Here is a 19,961-nt window from a genome sequence, read left to right as displayed (position 1 = left end):
CAAGTCAAACATTTTACCGTCTCCTACAGTTTGCGGCCTAATCCGCCGTTGTTCGGATAGCCACCGTTGAAAGAGGGAGTCTCAGGCTGGTTGCAGGGGGCCGCACGGCTGACCGCAACGCGATATGCAAAGCGTTGAGCGCAAGGTGCATTTTTAATTTCAATGTTAGCATGTGCGAGATCAAAGGCCAAGCGTCATGAGCAGTCTCGGCACCGTCAACTCGAGCCCCTGATCAGCAGTCAGTATCAGCTAACCTAGCTTTGCGGAAGGCAGTCAATCTGCAGGTCAATTGGAGGCTCTTGATGATGCTTTCGGCCTCAGGCGGGATGGTCGACGATGTTCTGGGTGGCAGCCGCAAAAGCCTGCTGTGATAGCTGTAGTCCCTCCTTTCTCCTCTCTCTTGTGTGCGCAGGTCTTGAAACACACCTGCAGCTGATGGTTATCGCTTGATGCTGCTACATGAGTAGGATGTAACCATAACACCAGCAGCCAACCGGACCGCGTTGATGGAAGCAAGCTGTCGGCCGCTGGAAAGCTACGACGCGGACTTATTAAGCTTTAGCCCACCTGGACACTTAGCCTTTGTCGGTGAGAATTTACAGATCAGCGGTATTAGAAAAGCGTCCTGATGTGCCGGTAGACCTGTCCAGGCTTTTCTCGCAGCTTTCAATACTACATCGGTGAATCAGAACTCAAAGACGTCACATCGTCTTGGTCGTAATGGAGACACACGGAGGCTGGGCCGGCCGTCGATGAGACGCACATCTCTCCTTGGCCGCCTGTGTCCCTTTCACAGTGAGTGTGCAGGTCTACTGCTACAATTGACGAGTACAGAGTAGGCTTTTGTTTGGGGCTTTAGAGCAAGTGCTTTCCAGTGCCACGCATCGTTTTGGCCGTCAACCAAAACAATGATCTAGCTTTTGCCATGCATCCTTATGTGGCTCTTCTAGGTTTAAATCTTTGCGGCACGTCTAACAGCGATGAGAAGTTATGCAAGGTTGCATAGAAACACTACAAAATCCCATAAAATGACCAGGCTACCTAGGTAGTCTTTGTGAACGAATGGCCGCCAAACTGCGGGCGCCGTTCACACCGGAGAACAGCCCGAAGTGACGAAAATGATGTACAAGGTGCCAGTGCGGAGTAAGTGTTTAACTCTATTTCTGCTTCACTTATTTTCTTAAAAGCGGCAATGTGCCCAACTATGCCAGCCATCAAGGATCTTTACAACCCCGTCATACGACAACCTACCATAATCTCTTACCACATCTAACACACTACACATTCCTATCATGACAGAAAGAGCAACAATCCGAATGAGACCACTGGTGGCTAGGAATCAACCACCAGACTGGGACGAGGTATACTACATCCGCGCTTCCATCCCCGCGATCCACGACATCGCCATCTCGGGCCCATTTCACGTCCTAGAAGCCACGCTGCCCAACCTCCGCCTACGGATCGCCGAGTCTTCCGAGGCGTACGAGCTGTTCCAAGCCGGCACAGAGAAAGGTCAACTGCTTAACCAATTCTCCCACGTGCGCGGCCCGGTCGACAGGCTCCCGGGGCACTTCATCGAGGTCGAGCTGCAACGGGTCCACGACGCTCCGCTCAAGCGGGCGCTCCCCTGTCCCGTGTACAGGGTTTCCAAGGCCGAGCCCTTACTCCATGAGGCCGGCCGGCCGCCTGAGTCACCTAGGCCAGGCGGGGGCATGTGCGTGGAGGACCTGCAGGTTGTCGGGAGCTACGTGTCGGCCGCCGACGCGAGGGCTCGGGCGAACGAGGTGCTAGACGAGTGGTTGTCCGCCCATCCCGGGGTGCTGGCGTTTCCCAAGCACATCGGGTCTGTGAAGGAGGGCGGGTCCGTCATGGGGGCTGTTATCGTGTTCATAGAGAACTCGTCCCCGAAGATAGTATTGTCAGTGGTGGTGACATTTGATTCGGGGTCGACAACATGAAGCCCTAGGCCTGGCTGATCTAGTCCATCTTCCGAACTCCAATCTAGGTAGTCTAGTTTTATGATTCAGATACCTCCTTCGAATGCTCAAACGGGGCCTACAAGCTGGAAATTAAATTGCAAACCTTAGTAGAATATAATGTAGACCTAGTAGTTTATAAATAGTCACTCTAAAATAGTAGAAATTCTATTAACTTTTAGTATAAAAGACCGCTCGACTAAAAGATTATAATAATTAATTCCTTTAATTAATTATTTTAATATTTAATTAAATTATTTATAAACTTTAATATTAAATTATTATAACTTTTTTAAAACTTTTTTAAATTATTTATAATAAATTTAAAAGTTTTATAAATAAAATAAATATTTAAAATATATTTTAATTACTTTAAAAAAGTAAATAACTTATATTTATATTATAATAATAAATTATAAATATTATATTTAATAAATTATTAATATTTTAAATTAAATTCTTTTAAATATAAAAGTTTAAACTTATATTTTTTAAATTAATTATTAAAATAATAAGAATTTAATTAATTACTAGCACTAATCTATATGTAACTAAAAGATTATAATAACTAATTCATCTAATTAATTACTGTAGTAGTTTATGGGCTTAGTCACAGCCTTTAGCACTGGGCGGTCAAAGACCCCTATGAACCACGCTACCTAGGCACCTAGGTACGTACCTAGTCTGTCCATCTGCAGGAGGCCGACTGGTGCACGGGCCATCCCGGGGACCCAGAAAGTTAGTCAACACGCCGGAACAGGCTATCATTGAGTTTGGGTGCCTTGGCTGCAAACCAACAAAGATAGCTCAAGTGCTGGGCACAAAACAGTCAAATTTAAGACTGCCACGCCACACTTCCTGGTTTCTACTGTCCAAGGACACATTTTCATTGTTGCACACCATACATCATTGGAGCCATCCCTGAAAATGGCACTGCGTCGAACACTCGTCACGCCGCTGGTGGTTGACCCTGTCGAGGGCCATTCACACACCGTCGTCTTCCTCCGTCGCTTCCCAGAAAAAACAACAGACCAGGAGCTTCGCGACAAGGTCCTCTCCGCCAAGCTGACCAGGAACCACAAGACACTGAGCGAGCAGTTCCCAACCTTGCGCTGGGTGTTTCCCTTTTGCAAAGCCCATGCGAGACCCTGGAATAATCTCTCACCCGATGATAGGGCAGCCGTGGGGATGACGCTGGGAAGCCTCCCGTATATCACCCAGGTGATCATCCAGGAGGCCGAACGCGCAGGAGGGCTGGATCGGGTCGCCCTCGGCGGCCAGGGGGAGACTGCCGAGGCGGCTCACGAGGCCATGTCGTCGTTCCCCGAGGCCAAGGCCAGCGCTTACGACAACGAGGACGAGATGGCAGCCTTCATGTGGGACAACTTCACCTTGACAAACGCCGATCTGGCCGGACTGAAACTTGCCGGCTTCGTCGGCATGCACGCCCAAGATGGCCCACTCACTCGTGATGTCAAAAACTTCGGCATGATGACCAAGGGTATACCCACGAAGCAGAAGATCAATGCAACGATCATCAAGAACACACCGCACAAGTTCATTCAGGGAGGCTACAAGGTGCAGACAACCACCTGGGATGGAAAGCGCATCGATGACTTTGCCGAATTCCTCGTCAGCATCGGGGTGGACCGCCTCGTCGACGTCGAGCGGCAAACGGGCGGCAACGAGACCCTGACGCCAAAGGAGAGGCCGGACCCGGCGAAGAGCAAGCGAGTGGACGCAAAGGACGAGCTCAGCGACATGCAGAAGCACGCACTCGAGATGGCCAAGCAGAAGAAGGCCAACGAGGCGATCAGGCAGAAGACGCTGAACCGCATCGAGGCTGACAAGGTCGAGCGGAAGATACGCCAGGAACAAGAGAGGCAGAAACGACTCAACAGTGGGAGTGTGGGTCGGCCGACGGGGTCTACCAATCTCCTCGGCGGAGGTCCTCCCTCACCGTCGCGGCCCGCCCCTTCCATGCAACAGCCCGGCCAGCTGATGCCTGGATCATCCCCACCGCCAGCGGTCGACTCTCCTGGTGCTGAGCCACAGCAAGGCCAGGACTCCTCCCATGAAGACGACGACGGCGATGATGTAGATCTCGATTACCTGGTCCAGCCACCCAGGCGACGGATGGCGAGGCGTGAGCAGGGGAGAACAATCGGTGGCGAGTCTGCTTGGGCTCCTCCACCGAGCCAAGGCAAGGGGGAGATGAGCCAGGCGCGGATGGACGCCCTTGGTCTGGCCCAAACCGATGACGAGCAAGGTCGCTAACACTTCTTCGATGTGGTTCATCAGGGCTGCGGAGGTTTTGATATCAGCCGGGTGTGAGCAAGCCTGAGGTTGCACACACACGCCACAGTACCTACGTACACGTAGTAGTCAGATGGGGGCTGATGTTCTTGCGCTGTCCAAGAAGCAATCACAAAACTTGGTGGAGGTAGATGATGTCGGGCCAGAAGACAGGTGTCAACGGGAATTATACAGCTTGCATAGCTTGGTCTAATGGTAGGAGGAAACTAGCCTGACAGTTCTACTTAAAAGTGATTGAGATGATGCATGCTAGGTTGTGTAATATCCTAGCCAACAAGCTCAAGGTAACGTCGTCCTCGGCAAATACCGCTACTGGAAAAGATGTAAAATGCTGACTAGCAACTAAGCCGTCGGTTTTCATGATGATTTTAGATATACAAGACATCTGGTGGCAGAGAGCGCCTCCACTGAAGGACGCGAGCCCTTGAACTCAAGAGCGCAGGCGATAACAGGCTAATGACTCCGTCTAACAAATCGCCTTAGTCCTTCAAGCCGACCACATCCATCGGCCACACCATCGTCGGCAGCCACTCCCGGGGCAGCGCATCCTTGATAGCACGAATCTCCCTCTTCGCCGTCGTCTCCTCGCCCCTGAAGGGCTCATCACCAAGCCACCACACGTTGTGCGTCTGCGCGACGGTCGCAAAGAAGTGCGCCAGCACCACCAGCGCCCTCGGGCGCCGGACCGCCAGCAGCTCGATGTACCTGGCCGGGACGAGCAGCGGGAACGCCTGGATGCGCCTCGTGGTGGCGTACACGGGCTCCCCGTGGCTGATGCCGGTCTGTATGCTGCCGACGAAGCTGAGCGCCTTCTCGTAGGCGCCGCGCGTCTCGTCGTCGGCCCAGTCGTCGCCCGAACGCAGGTGCTGCGTGAGCACGCCCTCGAACCTGACGCGGTGCTCGGGCGCAAAGTAGGCCTCGTCCGGGCCGAAGTGCGGGTACGCGTGGGTCGCGTTCATCAGGGCCGGGTGGTCCGCCTCCTTGGACAGCGTGAGGATCCTCTCGATGCTCTGCCGGATCACTATGCCCGCGCCGCGGCCGACGTGCAGCCAGTCCATCGGGGGCTGGTAGGGCGTCAGGGGCCGCTCCTGTAGCATCGCGAACGCCGTGATGGAGATGAGCAGGGCGCCGAACCACGCGGCATCGGCGGTCTCGACGCTCAAGGCTGCCACTTCCTCCCGCTGGGCGTGAAGGGCGGCGATGAAGTAGCTCTCGCGGGCGTTGTATATCTCCTTGTCGTCGGGATCTGAGCGGAGGATATTCGTGGCGGAAAGGGCGCAGATCACAAATAGCATGTTTTCGTGGGTTAATGCCAACTCTGGCATTGTCTTGGACCATATCTCTCTCCAGGAAGTGAGCTGGAAAGGGTTGTGCACGGTGAGGTGCCACTTTTGCATCAAGCGATGTTCCATTAGACGTCTTTCTTTTGATTCGGGAAAAATAAGGTCGTTTGAATCATCCGCCGGGGAGCTAGGCTGGGTAAAGATGTTCTCGTCGCAAGCCCATCGCGGCCAGGTGGTGGGAATGGCCGCCTGCTCAGGTGTACGCGCGAGTGGACTGGTCCCGGTGCCGGCTGCGGGAGGCGAAAGACCAGCTTGCCGACTGGGAGAAGGCGTTGGCAATAGCTGTGCTCGGCTGCCATTGTTCTTGTTTTGAGGGTACTTGGGCCAGGAACAGTCCATCTGGAGCCGACTGCAGTTTCCGCAAGTCGGCCTTGTCTCGTCGCACTTCACACGACGTGACTTGCACGTTAGACACCCATTTCGGGACTTTCGGTGACCAACCTTGGCAGGGCGGCTCCTTCCGTCGTTTGCTCGAGATGCCATGGCCGAACTACACCTCAGCAAATGCCTCTGGGACTCAATCGTAGATGGTGCGGCGTCCCGACGTTCTGACACTGAACCGCCCTCTGGTTATGTACCTAGGTAGTTTTGGATTTCAAGATCCCATGTTGAGAAATGACCAGGCCAGAGTCTCTTTACATTGGGCGCAAGTCGAGATAATCGAGTAGATCTTACGGGTTGCCACCGGCCTGTTTGGACATGGCACGGCCGCGGAGTATCAACCGGAATTGCTCTTCAGCTTCAGGTTCCCCGAGCGGGCTATGGAGTAATTATCCGCCCAGCCACTTTGGACCACTCACAGTCCACCGTCGTGATGACATCATCAACTTACTCAGCTAATAACACAGCACTTGGGTACTTCATTGCCCACATTGCTGCAACGGTAGATCATCAGCTAGTGTGATGCTAGGAGCTCTCTGTTCACTTTTGGAAATGTTTATAATGTACTTACACTAAAGGTGTTTACACTCAATCATATTTACACCGAGACTATTACATTCCTATTATATTCAATGTTATTAACTTTAGTGTAATGTGGTGTACGGTAACGATGTTAATTGATTGCATTGCCAAGAGAGTATTGCTGGACCAGGTTCAAGTTCTAGAGACTTGTATGAACAGGGTGATCACCACAGATATTGACTCATAATCGAATTTGGTTTCTTCTCTCAAGTCTGTCAACTGTAATTACAGGTCGCAAGCACTTGAGGGAGGGCTTCCCTTGGTACTGTGAAGCTTCGACAAAGTTGTATCAAGGCAGATTTGCACAAAGGTGATGTGGATCTTATCTCGAACTTTGCAGGAATCAGATTCATCCACTGCGCATAAGGCATGAAACACCGAATATTTATCCCAAATTATTTGATTGCTTTCAATGCTCGTGGAGACAGGAGAGCCTGAGTTGTACCATTTGCTGCGGTCTTCTCTGATTCTAGTTCCCAGATTGGGTTCCAAAACATGGGCCGCTTTGATAACTCGTCTATTACGAGCGTTACCCCGGAATTGTATCGAAACTTGGTAGCACACACACAGAGGAATATGAGCAACAGACCTCGGGACCGTATCAGTTTTCTGTACAATTGTGAATTCCTAGGTGAAATTTAGCAAAAGGACATCCAGATATTTGGCGCAGAACTAGTCTTTTTTATCACTACTTAGGGTACTTGATTTTGAGTCAAGCATTGAATGATGTACATCACCCATTGAGCCGGTGGCGGCCCACCGGTCAACCCAGAAGCTGCATCGATCTTGGGACCAGGTTATTCTTTGCAAGGGAATGGATAATTCAGAGTCCTCGACATCCTTTGGGGCAGGACACATGACTTCCTGGCCCACAACACGATCAATCGGGCAATTTGTTGAGTTTTGAAGCTCTATTTGGTCCTGAGACCTACGTTTCTACCCTCGGCTACGAAAGCCATCCCCGCTTTGCGAACGCGCGCGTGCGCAGAGAGCCATTTATGTACCGTCACTCGTCAATAGCTTTGGCGTGCTTTGGCACCCACGCGAGTGCACTCGTAATCAGAAGGGGTTCACCCAATGTGCACGCTACAGGCAGTAGGCCTAGCGCCGCGTCCCTGCCATCCAAGCTGGGTCGCGTTCGGCTATTTTGGATAGTTTCAGAGGACACGGTCTCCAACAGGTGATGTTAAAGGACCGTCGGGGACCTTTATAAACTTGACGGGCAGCCTTTCCCATCATGGGGCACAAGGAGTTATGGACAGGCCTTAACGTTGACTGTCGATGTCAACTAGAGTATCTGCCTGCCTCAGAACTTGACCAGGTCGCGTATTCTCAGTTCCTAATCGGCTACCCGGATCTCCTATAGAGAGGAGCTCATCCGATGAGCAGTCGCCAGTTTCATCCTCTTCCTACCACCCGAGAACGAGTTTGCCGGCGTGCAACAAGCTATGCAGAGCTACCACCGACATTACCGACCCCCACCAGCGGGAAGAGATGGATTCATTTCCCAGGCTTGGAAATGTGTTAGAAATGTTGGCCGATTCCTGAAGGGACAGTTCACCAGCAACGGCGAGAAGATCACGAGACGCCGGCTGGTACTCATAGCCATAGCACTGATGATGGGCGCCTTCTTCGGAGAGATGAGCCGAGCGCTGCTGCTGACCGCGATCCCCAAGATCACGAGCGAGTTTCAGAGTCTGGACCAGGCCGCGTGGTACCAAGCTTCGCACGACCTTGCCCGGCTGGCGTTTCTGCCCATCTTTGGCCGGGTGTATACTCTATTTCCGCTGAAGATCACCTACTGCACCGGGCTCCTGATCTACATCGTTGGTGTGTATACGGAGTACTGCTGCCCCTGGTAGCACTGCCGCTTTAGCATTTCTGACCACATACTCCAGGTGCCATCGTCTGCGCAACGTCGTCAACTTCTCATGTCTTAATCGTCGGGCGAGCTATCCAAGGCCTAGCTCACGCTGGCTTACACCTGGGATGTTTTATAATAATCTGCCACGTTGTACCCACGAGAAATATGCCAGTCTTCTTGGCTTCCATCATTCTGATGAATGGTATCGCAGCAGGTGTAGGGCCCCCTCTGGGTGGAATTATAGTGGAGAGCTCCATGACCTGGCGCTTAGGGTTCTTCCTCAGCATAGGTGCGCACTTCCCCAAAACTTATGCCGATCAATTTGTATCATATGCTGATCAGCTGGCAAAGCCTTGTCGTTCATCGCGGGCTGCCTCATAATCTTCACTTTCCCCGAACCGGTCAGAGTGACCTCGAACTATTCTCTGCGAGACCGATTGAAATCAACCGACCAGCTCAGCGTTGTCCTTATCCTGACCTCTCTGACCGCATTGTTTCTTGCTCTGCAATGGGGCGGTACCAAATACCAGTGGAGTGATCCATGGATATGGGGCCTCCTGATCGGGTTTGCCGTCATGGCTGGGCTGTTTTGGTTCATCCAGGTCAAGGAAAAAGACAGGTATGAGGAGGCCATGTCCCACCACTGTATGCAGCTCTCCAGGCGCTGATTATTATTGTACAGGGCCCTGATACCAATCCGGATACTGACACAACGTACCGTCGGCTTCGGATGTCTGTACTGCACCTTTCTCATCACGGCATACGGAATCTTTATCTACTACATGCCATTTTATTTTCAAGCCGCAAGGGGCTATTCACCCAAAATGTCCGGCATTTACATCTTGGCCCTGGCCATCCCGGACACAGTGGTCGCTCTCGCCATCGGGGCAGCTGCCACGTACTCCGGCCATTATGTGCCGTTCATGGTTGCCAGCGCTGCGTCGGTGCTAGTGGGGTCCGGGCTGCTATCCCAGATCCGGGTCGACACAGCAATGTCCTATATCATCGGCCTCGAGCTGATCATCTCGCTTGGACTGGGGCTTGGCATACAGCTGCCCCTCTCGGCCATCCGGAACGTCCTGGACGAGCCCGACGTGCCAGCCGGAGAGGCCCTCGTGCTGTTCTGCCTGTCACTGGGCGCCACGGTGGCCTTCCCCATCGCACAGGCCATTTTCATGAACGTCCTGGGCGGCCACCTGGCGACGGGGCTGAGCGCGGAGCGCGTGGCCGAGGTACTGCGGATGGGCGCGTCCAAGGTGAGCGCCGAGCACCTGGGTGAGGAGCTCGTGCCGTTCGTGGCCGAGTCGTATGCCAAGGCCATCACCACGGCGTTCTACATGTCTGTCGGAGCGGCTGGGCTGGCCTTGATTGCCGCCGCGGCGACGGAATGGAGGAAACTTGAAAAGGAGCAAAGGGCCGACGCTACGGGAGGAGTGCTGACTGGAACGCCGCCAAGTCACGAAGGAGGGGGCCCCGATGGCATCCCTCTCACGCCTGTCACGAAAACCTCGACCTGGCCCTCGTTTCGTTCATCACACAGATCTTCTCGGTGAGGCCTGAGGGTCGGTCTTCACTACTGCCACCCCTTCGATCGAAGCTCCAGACCGGTCGGCAGAGAAGGGGAGTGCCTGGATACCCAGTGCGGCGGATATGAGACACCCGGGTTCATTCCGAGTCAGTACCAAGCAGCGGCACCGGAGGAATCGTGCATGTGGCATCACCAGGGACGCAAGCAATGGGGGCAGCTACCGAACCCGAAAACATTATCTCCGTAATATTCTGGCACCTTTCGGAGCCGTCGCGGTTTTATAGATGAGTATTGAGTGGTTCAGCAGAACGTCGGGGATCAGCGGGCTGGTCGAGCAACGTCCGCCTCCCATCGGACTCGGGATTTTGGCGACGAGTTCTCCCCCGGCGCTAACGCAGCTTGATTATCTCGCATGATCTGATAAGCTGCAGGGCCTCTGCCATTTCTCTGTGGCAGCTTCTCCCCGTGTCCCATCCGGTGTAAGATGCTGCGGCTGTCTGCGCGGCGCCGAGGATTGTGAAAAGCCCGTGCCCAGAAGTCACATCCGGCCTATCCGCCCCGAGTCATCACGGTCTCGGAATTGCTTCCAGCCGGGCAGGCGATTCTCCGCCGCATCCTTGAAAAACAGATGCTGGCCACCCTGGCATACAGTGCTATCGCTATCAAAGCACACACCTCTTCCACTTGACCTCTCGGCGATCAGTCGAGCAGGGCGGAAGCCTCAGTCGCGCAAAGATGGCAGCCCGTGACGTGCTCAAGTTTCTCAAGTTCTCATTCCCATTCCTGGTCTCGTACGGCCTCAAACGCCTCGCCCAACGCATTGGTGCCCTGATACACGCGATACAGTACGATCCCGGACCCTCGCCAAAGAACGTGGTGGTAATCGGCGGTTCCTTCGCCGGCATTGCACTGGCGAGGAGGCTCTGCGACTCGCTCCCGAGCGGGTACAAGGTCGTCCTTGTCGAGAGGAACACCCATTTCCACTACCCCTTCGTCTTCCCCAGGTACTCCGTAGTCAGGGGTCATGAGCCGAAGGCGTTCATTCCGTATGATGAGATTCTGTACAGCGGGCGGAAAGGTGTGCCAGTTGGGATATTCGAGCGGCGGCGCGGTACGGTCAGCGAGGTGACAAGGGACTCTGTCAGGCTTGCTTCCGGGGAGGTCATTAACTTTGAGTTTTTGGCCATTGCTACTGGAACATCCTCCCCGCAACCCTCCAAGCTCTTGAGCAATGATAAACATGGGGCGTGTGAGGAGCTTAGGAGGCTTCAGGAGCGGATAAGCAGCGCGGAGAACATCGCCGTGGTTGGGGGCGGGGCGGTAGGCGTGGAACTCGCGACTGATATCAAGGGCTGGTATCCGGAGAAGGATGTGACCCTGGTGCACTCCAGGAACAGGCTTCTGCATGGTTACGGCTCAAGACTACATGACCGAGTAATGGCCGAGATGGAGAAATTGGGAATCGCGGTGATGCTGGGGCAGAGACCACAAGTGCAGCTTCAAGACAATGAGAAGACTGGAGTGAACGCAATACTGGTCTTTCCAGATGGCCGAGTCGACAGATATGAATTAGTGGTGAGTTCTGTTGCCGAACAACCTTGGAGGAACCTGATATGCTGATCCGACGCACATGTACAGATATCCTGCACCGGCCAGACTCCAAATACCCAGTTCCTAACCCAGGAACTATCCAAGTGCGTTTCAGACGAGACAGGCAGGATCTTAGTGGCTCCGAGTCTCCAAATAAGATCGCCTGAAGGCACCATAGACAATATCCTCGCACTCGGAGACGTTGCCGAGACCGGCGGGCCAAAGATGGCACGGGCTGCTGAATGCCAGTCACACGTTGTTGCAAGCAACATAGTTTCTTTGATCAAGAGGCGCCCGGCGCTCAGCACCTACCGCCCAGTCAAAGAGGTCGAAGGGGCAATCAAGCTAACGCTTGGCAAGGTATGTCGTCCGAGGGCTGCTCCGGAACTGGTCCCAGCTAATGATGGGCGGTGCAGTCTGCGGTCGCGCTGTACTCAGAAGATAACAGCGGAGATAATGCTTTGATACCAGCGAACGCGCAACATGAAGATGGGGGCATCAAGCGGGGCTGGAAGTTTCTCGGGGCCGACTATGACGAGGCTGTCGCGCTGGGAGACGAGTAACAAACTTTCTGGTAATGGGTCTCGCACGTTGGTAAAGTGTTGGAGGAAGCTGGGGGAAATATTGGACGAGACCCCGGATGGATACTTCATTGCTGCTCCAAACATTCGAACGAGTCACTGGAGCCCAGAACAAGTATTTAGACCTCAAATCTCAGAAAGAATCTGCCTCCTGCTTCCATTCACTCTTTGTCCCAACTACAGAGCCAGCCACCTACCCTTCAAGCTTAGCCACATAGACCCCCAAAGCCCCCTGAAAGCGCCCTCGCGAGAACCGTCACGATGTATCTCATCAGCCTCATTCTCCTCATCACGTCGGCCCTCATGCTCACCAACGCCTCCGCGCCGCCAGCCCCGCGCCGCCCCGACACGGTCTCGACCCCAGCCAGCCCGTCCGAGACCCCAATCGTCATCACGGAGACGGCCATGTGCACCAACAAGACGTACATCTACTGCTCGCACCACGACCTGACGGGCGACTGGCAGGCGGACCTCGTGCGCGCCGCGAGCGGCCTCGACCACTTCTGCCCGGCGCACATGATCGACCCGCACAAGTACTACCGGACCATGTGGGGCACGACGCAGGTCTACATCTGCAACTACGACGACAGCCTGCTGGGCTGCAGCCACGGCGAGTTCCGGGCCGCCAGCGCGCTGCTGGACGACAAGTGCGGCGAGGGCGCCGGCGGCTGGATGTACCGCAAGACGGAGGACCATGCCTGGTCTGTCGGGAGGGACCCTACGCTCCGCGACGGGGTGTTCCGCTCTGAGTGTGGGATGTGGTAGGGTGGGTTGAGGGCCTGCGATGGGATGGTCGTTGCGGACGGAGCTTTTGCTGGCTCGGGAGGCGGCCAGACATGGACGGACGACTGTCGCCTTTTCTCTTTCTCTTTTGGTTCCCCGAACTCGACCGAAGCGTCTTTCCGGCGTCTACGCCACGCATACTTCTTTCCGTCCCGCCTATACGATCACCCTGGTTCAGTCATGTGGTTTCACCGGATCTGCTGGCCTATGACTTCGCCGGCGGCTGGCTCATCGCTTTCACCCTCACAGCTCGAGTACCGTTTCTTCGAGGTGTGTGTGGTCTGCAGGGCGGGTGCTAGGTTAACTTATAAAGTCGCTCAAGACCCATCCAGCATCTATCACTGATTCACGATCCCACCTTTTTTGGTCGACATTCACCTCACCCTTTCCAAATGGGACTCAAAAACTCTTCAGTCTAGACTCACAGGCTACTACCAATGAGGTTGAGATTTTGGAGAATGTCGTATGCCTTGCTTGAGCAGACTGGTGCAAAGATGAAAGACAGATCTTCATCCCAACAAAGTCTCGGAAAGGGCTTGGACGCTCGGCAAATATCCTTTGGGGTGTGACCGGGCAGACCGAAGCCGTGAGATGTCTAGTGTGGTATGTAAATATTGTGCGTAGACCATGACGTTTGCATGCTGGTGAATGATGACCAACGGAGATCCACGGTAAAAAGGGCCGTACTTTGCATCTCGCCTTGGAGTTTCTGTTTCGCCCGGCGACATGCACACGGCGGCCATCATTGCATTCCTAGGTAGGCAGACTCAGACGGAGATAAGGTCGCTTACCTGCCTTCGGGGTGAGCGGCCAAGACTTGCAGTCTGATTTCTCACCTCGGGAAAACCCGACACATCTCTCCCAGGCGATACACACGAGGTTTTCCTCCTGGAGGAGTTCTCTGCGGGATTTGGAATCCAGAACTCGGAGGATGAGTACCAATAAGTCTAAGACCTGGCTGGGCAGTCAGCCAATGGCTCCATATCACGGTCGACGTGGTGCATGCAGTCACAAATGCAGGTCAGCAAAAAGAGACTTCGCCGTGAGAGTCATCCGGAGAGGATGATGGGCGGCATGAGAATCCAAGATATTCTTTCTGTTCTGGAGAGTATCTGGCTATCTAGATTATCAGCACTCGGCTGTTAGTGGCGCTGCCCAGGACGAGCGGGATTGACTAACGTGACAGAGGGGGTGGCTGCGGTCGGCCTCGGTTGGTGTGGATGTCAAGGGTCGGTTGATGATGCAACACGGGTCGTAAAAGCGGACTTAGGCGTTAGAGGGCGGCGTTACCTTGACGACGGGTCACCAGCAGCAAATTGTGACCAACTGCCGGGCATGCCAGATGAACAAATCAAACACGGGCTGCTGGGCAGATTCCTCATTCTGGGGTCATTGTGCGCTACTTGAGACACTAGCAGCAATATTCTTTTCTGAACATGGTTGTGCCTGTGCGCTAGCACGAAACGGTTGCGCCGCCACGGGTCGATGTTATGACGAGGACATCGAAGGGGCCAGCAGTTTCCGCTCCAACTTGAAGTGGTTGTTTTTCTGGGGGTGAAAGCCAAAAGGTCAGATAGGCAAGGTAGTTAGGTGGCTGACTGCTAGCAAAGCGTCAATTTTAGACACGATATATTGAGGTACTCCGTACCTCTTTGACTGGTGCTGTGTAATGTTGGCGGCTCTTGTCGAGGTGGCACTTGCATGCATGCATGGAGCTCAATCCCTGCAGCGCGGGGTGTTAGGCCCACTTTAGCCCACATCATGGAGCTTCTTTTTTTTCGCGAGGGGTTCTCTTGCGGCTACCCCACCTGATAACGGTTTGAGGCCAGGCACAGGGGACTCTTTGCTCCGCGATCAGAGGCCGGAAGGGGAGATCACCAGGCGTCGATCACCCATGCAATCGTGGCCGCATTATGTGCATTGTCGCGAATACCTCGCAATGCTCTCGTCAGATACGGGGTACTCCGTATACATGGCCATCTATCTCCTTTACCACATGGTCTATTTATTAGACCTCCCATACCACGTGCCCTGGCCCTGTTGCAGCTTGCAGCTTGCAGCCGACAGCTCCCATCCTGTAGCGTCACCCCCCGGCCCAGTCCCACTTGACACATGATTTGTAATGTCGTCATTGAGTTTGTCGCAATTGAAACACCTGTCGACACCTTCCCCTCTCCCCATAATTATAAGAAGCTGTTTGAGCTCCACGGTACTGCGAGTGTCCAGGCCGTCCCTGCCAGCTCCCCTCTTCTCCCCATCCCACCCCACACCACCACTGCCACCGTCCAGACATCGCCTCTACTCAACCGCAACCATGGCTCAACCAACCGTCCGCTCCGCCTACGACCCCAAGAACATGAAGTTCAGGTACCTGGGTCCCACCGGTCTGCAGGTCTCCCTCTTCTCGCTCGGTGGCTGGCTTACCTACGGTGGCACGCAGAAGGGCTCCATCGTCAAGGAGATCCTGCAGACCGCCTGGGACCATGGCATCGTGAGTAGCCTCCCTCGCCAGCTTCACCAGCACCTAACTAACTCGCGATATCCTCTGCTAGCAAACCTTCGACACCGCCGAGACCTACGCCAACGGTGCCTGCGAGGTCGAGATGGGCCAGGCCCTGAAGGAGCTCGACTGGCCCCGCGACGAGTACGTCCTGATCACAAAGATCTTCTTCGGCACCGGCCGCAAGGAGCCAAACACCCGCGGCCTGTCGCGCAAGCACGTCATCGAGGGCCTCAAGTCCAGCCTGGCCCGCCTGCAGACCCCCTACGTCGACGTCGTCTTCGCCCACCGCCCGGACGTCGGCACCCCGCTGCTCGAGATTGTCGAGGGCTTCACCCAGGCCATCCGCAACCTGAACCTCGCCTATTACTGGGGTACTAGCGAGTGGAGCGCCCAGCAGATCGCCGAGGCCACCCGCCTCGCCGAGAAGCACAACCTCATCGCCCCCATCGCCGAGCAGCCCCAGTACAACGCCTTCCACCGCGAGCGCTTCGAGGTCGAGTTCAAGCCCCTCTTCGACCAGTTCGGCCTCGGCACCACCATCTGGAGCCCCCTCGCCAGCGGCCTGCTGACCGGCAAGTACAACGACGGCATCCCCGAGGGCTCGCGCTTCGCCACCAACAAGGCCTTCTTCGAGAACACCGTCAAGAGCCTGCAGACCGACGAGGGCAAGGCCAAGATCGAGAAGGTCAAGAAGCTCACAAAGATCGCCGAGAGGCTCGGCGGCAACACCTCCCAGCTCGCCCTCGCCTGGGCCGCCAGCAACCCCAACGTCAGCACCGTCATCCTCGGCGCCACCAAGATCGAGCAGATCAACGACAACATCAAGGCCCTCGACCTGCTGGACAAGATCACCCCCGAGGTCAAGGAGGAGATCGAGGCCGTCCTGGACAACAAGCCCAAGGGCCCGTTTACCTTCAACCGAGACAGGTGAATCGCGCCTTCTGCTGCTGCTGCTGCTTGGGGGCCGAGGTCTTGAAAAACACAGACGCTCACAATCTTTCTTGATTTGTAGACAACCGAGACAGAGGAGGAAGTCAAAAGCAAAGCTCTAGATTTATCGAGGCCATACTGTAAGGATAATACATTCGCTGTAAGGATAATACATTCGGAATTTCGAGACATGAGTCTTTGCGTGCGGTTGGATGTGACAAGGTCCACGTTCTGAGTCTGCGGGCAATCCTATCGTAACAACAAAGGGGGACGCTGTAGGAAGAACCCCGAATCGGAATGGCGTGCGTCCCACATCCACCCTCCTGAAAATTCTCGGTGGTATGCTGAACGACCGCACTGTAATCGCAATGCTCCTCGCGTGGATGACGGCGGCGAGGTAGCTAGTAATCACGGGGGCGAAGAAGGTGGGTGTTTTTTGTGCAGGGGAGGTAAGGATCCCGTAGGTTGTTAGGGACTTGGGGACCTCTGGCTAGAGGGCCGGGTTTATTTTGTCTGTGATGTCGGTGCTTGTTGTGATGGTGAGCTTGCATTTTGCCTGCAGGTCTGGGGTATCGAAACAGATCCTGTGGGTTATGGTTTGGAGTCCCGGATTGGCGATTTTCAAATGTCGGTGTAGCGACGTAGTGTGAGAATCCGGATAGCTCTAATTTCTCGTCATCCAGGCTTCGGCTACATTATATTTTTTTATTCAACTATTTATCTATTCATTATCTTCTCAGCTTTTAAACTAACTATTAACTTATACTTTAAATATAAAGTTAATAATTACTTAATATATACCCTTAAACTTATTTATATATAGAGTTATTAACTTTTTTTATAAAGCTTTTTTTTATTATATTCTTTATATATTATATAGAAATAAATAAATTTTTAATAATAAAATAGTATATTTAAAGAAGCAAGATTTAATTCTTAAATATTTAGACTTCTACTTTTTTTATATAATATTTATTTAATATATAGTAAATAAACTACTTATTATATTATAACTATTATTATTAATATTATATTTATTCTAAGTGTTAAATCTTAAATATTTATTATTATATAAAGGTGCTATATATATCCTTAAATATATATAGAATAAAAGTAAAACTATATAATAAATAAACTTTACTTAACTTTTAAAAAGTTTTAATTTTTTATAAAATTTATATAAAAAACTTTTTAAATAAATTTATTATTATAATATTATTATCCTATTAATAGTTATATACTTAAAATAAGGATTATAATATATTTAATTTATTTAATAAAAGTAAATTTAAGTAGTTATATAATAAGTATATTAATAAAGAAAAGTTAGCTTATTAAGTTTTATATTATAAGATTCTTCTTCTTATAAAGGTTATTTTAAAAGATTATTCTAATTTTATTATATAACTACTTTATTAATTATTAGCCTTTAAGTTACTTATATTAATAATATAATGCTATTAAAAGTAATACTTTTTAACTTTATTTATATAATATAAAGTTTAATTATATACTTATATATTATATTCTCTTTCTATTATTATTAATACTATATTTCTTTAAATATTAGATTTTAAGTATTTACTACTATATAAAGGTGCTATATACATTTTATATATATGGGGATTGAAAATGAAACCACTTTCTCGTTATCCATCTTTGAGCCTTCTTCTTATTGAAAAGTATTGGTTGCGGTTTGGACACTGGCCGCATGTGGCTTGCCTCTTTTTTCCCTTTTTTTTTTCTTTTCTTGTGCTTGTTTCCGCAACCCTTTTGCGGCTTTTGTGTCTTCTCGACGAGAGCACTGGATACAGTCTCTCTGAACTGCTGGTGGTTATGATCTCTGGGTGACCTTTCGCATATTGTAGTGATTTTTTCCGCTGTCTTGTTGAATTTGTGCTGCTGTGCAGGAACTTGTCAATGTCATAGCACTAGAGAGCAAGTCCAAGCAGTACCAATGATCAATGACATGAGGCCGGTTGAGCATGAGGGTGGGTTTTAGAACAAGGGAGGGTTCGGGTCCAGACATTCTCCCGAAAATCAACCGCCGTCCGACGACATACTACTACTAGTACGATGCACCCCAGACAAGAACTGCCGGCTTCGGGGTCAAAGTGTGAGGATAAATCATCGGAAATAAGTGGGAAAGGGGCAACAGTTTGCTCGTTTAGTTCCTTGACAAATTGGTGGTTCATGAGCTGCCTGAGCCTATCCGACTCATAGCTACCTAGCTTGCGGGGCAGGGAAAAACATGTTCCTTGTCATGCTCGCACATCACAGACGCGATGCGAAACTATCCGGATTACTGGGTATGAAGTAGTGTTGTGTCTCTTTTTTAGTCCATTCGTTGACGGCCTCTCCGGATTTTTACAGTCTCGCCGGATAACCCACACCAACACACGCTCGTTCCGATCCAGCCATTGCCGAGACCAGGGTCACGTTTTCGAGCTGGCATGTTCCCTGCTGAGAGCCCCAGCTCTTCGCTCGAGTGCGATGGAACGTAGAGATGTACAGGCCCATTCACTGAAATAGTTGCTTCAGATCTCCCAGCTTTCATACAGCTTTAAGAAATTCAACAATTGAAGGCCACAGACACATGAGCCAGAGCCATGTCTCCTGACAGACTGGAGGCTCAGGGTGCGTAATTATCTTCTGGACACCCATAACTAGGTCCTATGATGAATTCTAAACTGTGGGAATGACCAATTTGACTCCACATGAGTTAATGCATAGCGGGCACTGCCGACAGATGGATCTATCCGCTTTAATATGGCGACAAGATGCAGATTTCGGCTCCGAATTAGGCCTGGATGTTGACGAATGTACAAAGTTCGCCTTGATGTAGCATACGTCGTATCCGAGTATCTGGGTAGCGATACAACCACACGGAGCTTATACCTATCATACTCGCCACCTTCAAGAGGTAGAACGGGACGTACTACTTCTGGGGCCTACTTCTCCCGCTCAGCAACAAGACATGGCGATGGGTGTTGGGCGGTTGTGATGCGAGTTCCGGTAATCGCCTTCAACAAGTTGTTCAAAGTCATCAGAATCAGAAAGTTTCTCCTGGCTATCATTATATACGCGAGAATTCGAGACCTGTTCTTTTTGCAGGGGATGGCACTTTCATGTATGTATTTATGAGAGTGTTTCGGATCCCTGATCTAATCTCATAGTTAAGCCCCAAACTTTTGAAATTTCTTCACGAGAAACTAACAATAGTCTCATCTTTTGCGCTACTTCTTTTTCTCGAAATACTCACCAGGGCGCTAACAGAATCAAGATACTGTATGTCAGTGATGAACGGCACAGAATCCGACGGCTTCGATGATAGCCTTCTGGCAAACTCGTGAAAGCATTGCTGCTGCTTCTCATCGTCAGTATACCTATTATTGTCCTGGACGCAGGACGCAACACAACACACAAGATGAGCACAATAAAGACCTGGCTGTTCAATATACAATTCAGATCCAGAGCTAGGGTTGCAGGATGGATGCAGGACACGTTAAAGCAGGAAGTACACACGGTTCAGGTACTTGTTAAGGTGGTATCGCGGGGGCTAGCTGCTACTTCAATCGTGTACT

The 19,961-nt window shown here is 51.8% G+C and overlaps 6 protein-coding genes across 6 annotated transcripts; 5 read left to right on the top strand and 1 right to left on the bottom strand.

Moving 5' to 3' along the window:
* Window positions 1-1,292: 1,292 nt before the first annotated feature.
* Window positions 1,293-1,958, top strand: KVR01_009445 (uncharacterized protein; the record flags this gene model as incomplete). The annotated part of the gene is made up of 1 exon (XM_044783520.1): window positions 1,293-1,958. The coding sequence occupies one exon, from the start codon at window positions 1,293-1,295 to the stop codon at window positions 1,956-1,958; it is 666 nt and encodes a 221-aa protein (XP_044641947.1).
* An 824-nt stretch (window positions 1,959-2,782) lies between these two features.
* Window positions 2,783-4,253, top strand: KVR01_008904 (uncharacterized protein; the record flags this gene model as incomplete). The annotated part of the gene is made up of 1 exon (XM_044789523.1): window positions 2,783-4,253. Exon 1 carries the CDS (start codon window positions 2,904-2,906, stop codon window positions 4,251-4,253), a length of 1,350 nt encoding a protein of 449 aa, XP_044641406.1. The 5' UTR covers window positions 2,783-2,903.
* Window positions 4,254-4,771: 518 nt separating this feature from the next.
* Window positions 4,772-6,111, bottom strand: KVR01_008942 (uncharacterized protein; the record flags this gene model as incomplete). Its single annotated transcript, XM_044784459.1, has 1 exon — window positions 4,772-6,111. Exon 1 carries the CDS (start codon window positions 5,972-5,974, stop codon window positions 4,772-4,774), a length of 1,203 nt encoding a protein of 400 aa, XP_044641444.1. The 5' UTR covers window positions 5,975-6,111.
* Window positions 6,112-8,214: 2,103 nt separating this feature from the next.
* KVR01_009238 (uncharacterized protein) lies at window positions 8,215-12,045 on the top strand (the record flags this gene model as incomplete). The annotated part of the gene is made up of 7 exons (XM_044789002.1): window positions 8,215-8,428; window positions 8,497-8,694; window positions 8,814-9,081; window positions 9,145-9,768; window positions 10,142-10,206; window positions 10,694-11,565; window positions 11,629-12,045. The coding sequence occupies 7 exons, from the start codon at window positions 8,215-8,217 to the stop codon at window positions 12,043-12,045; spliced, it is 2,658 nt and encodes an 885-aa protein (XP_044641740.1).
* Window positions 12,046-12,422: 377 nt separating this feature from the next.
* On the top strand, window positions 12,423-12,926 carry KVR01_009010 (uncharacterized protein; the record flags this gene model as incomplete). Its single annotated transcript, XM_044790478.1, has 1 exon — window positions 12,423-12,926. One exon carries the CDS (start codon window positions 12,423-12,425, stop codon window positions 12,924-12,926), a length of 504 nt encoding a protein of 167 aa, XP_044641512.1.
* Window positions 12,927-14,881: 1,955 nt separating this feature from the next.
* On the top strand, window positions 14,882-16,566 carry KVR01_008987 (uncharacterized protein). Its single transcript, XM_044794225.1, has 2 exons — window positions 14,882-15,435; window positions 15,497-16,566. Exons 1-2 carry the CDS (start codon window positions 15,067-15,069, stop codon window positions 16,376-16,378), a joined length of 1,251 nt encoding a protein of 416 aa, XP_044641489.1. The 5' UTR covers window positions 14,882-15,066; the 3' UTR covers window positions 16,379-16,566.
* The last annotated feature ends 3,395 nt before the right edge of the window (window positions 16,567-19,961 follow it).

This window comes from Diaporthe batatas, assembly GCF_019321695.1.
Source record: "Diaporthe batatas strain CRI 302-4 chromosome Unknown Contig00011, whole genome shotgun sequence".
Taxonomy (NCBI): Eukaryota; Fungi; Ascomycota; class Sordariomycetes; order Diaporthales; family Diaporthaceae; genus Diaporthe; species Diaporthe batatas.
This window is presented reverse-complemented; position numbering and strand designations above follow the sequence as displayed.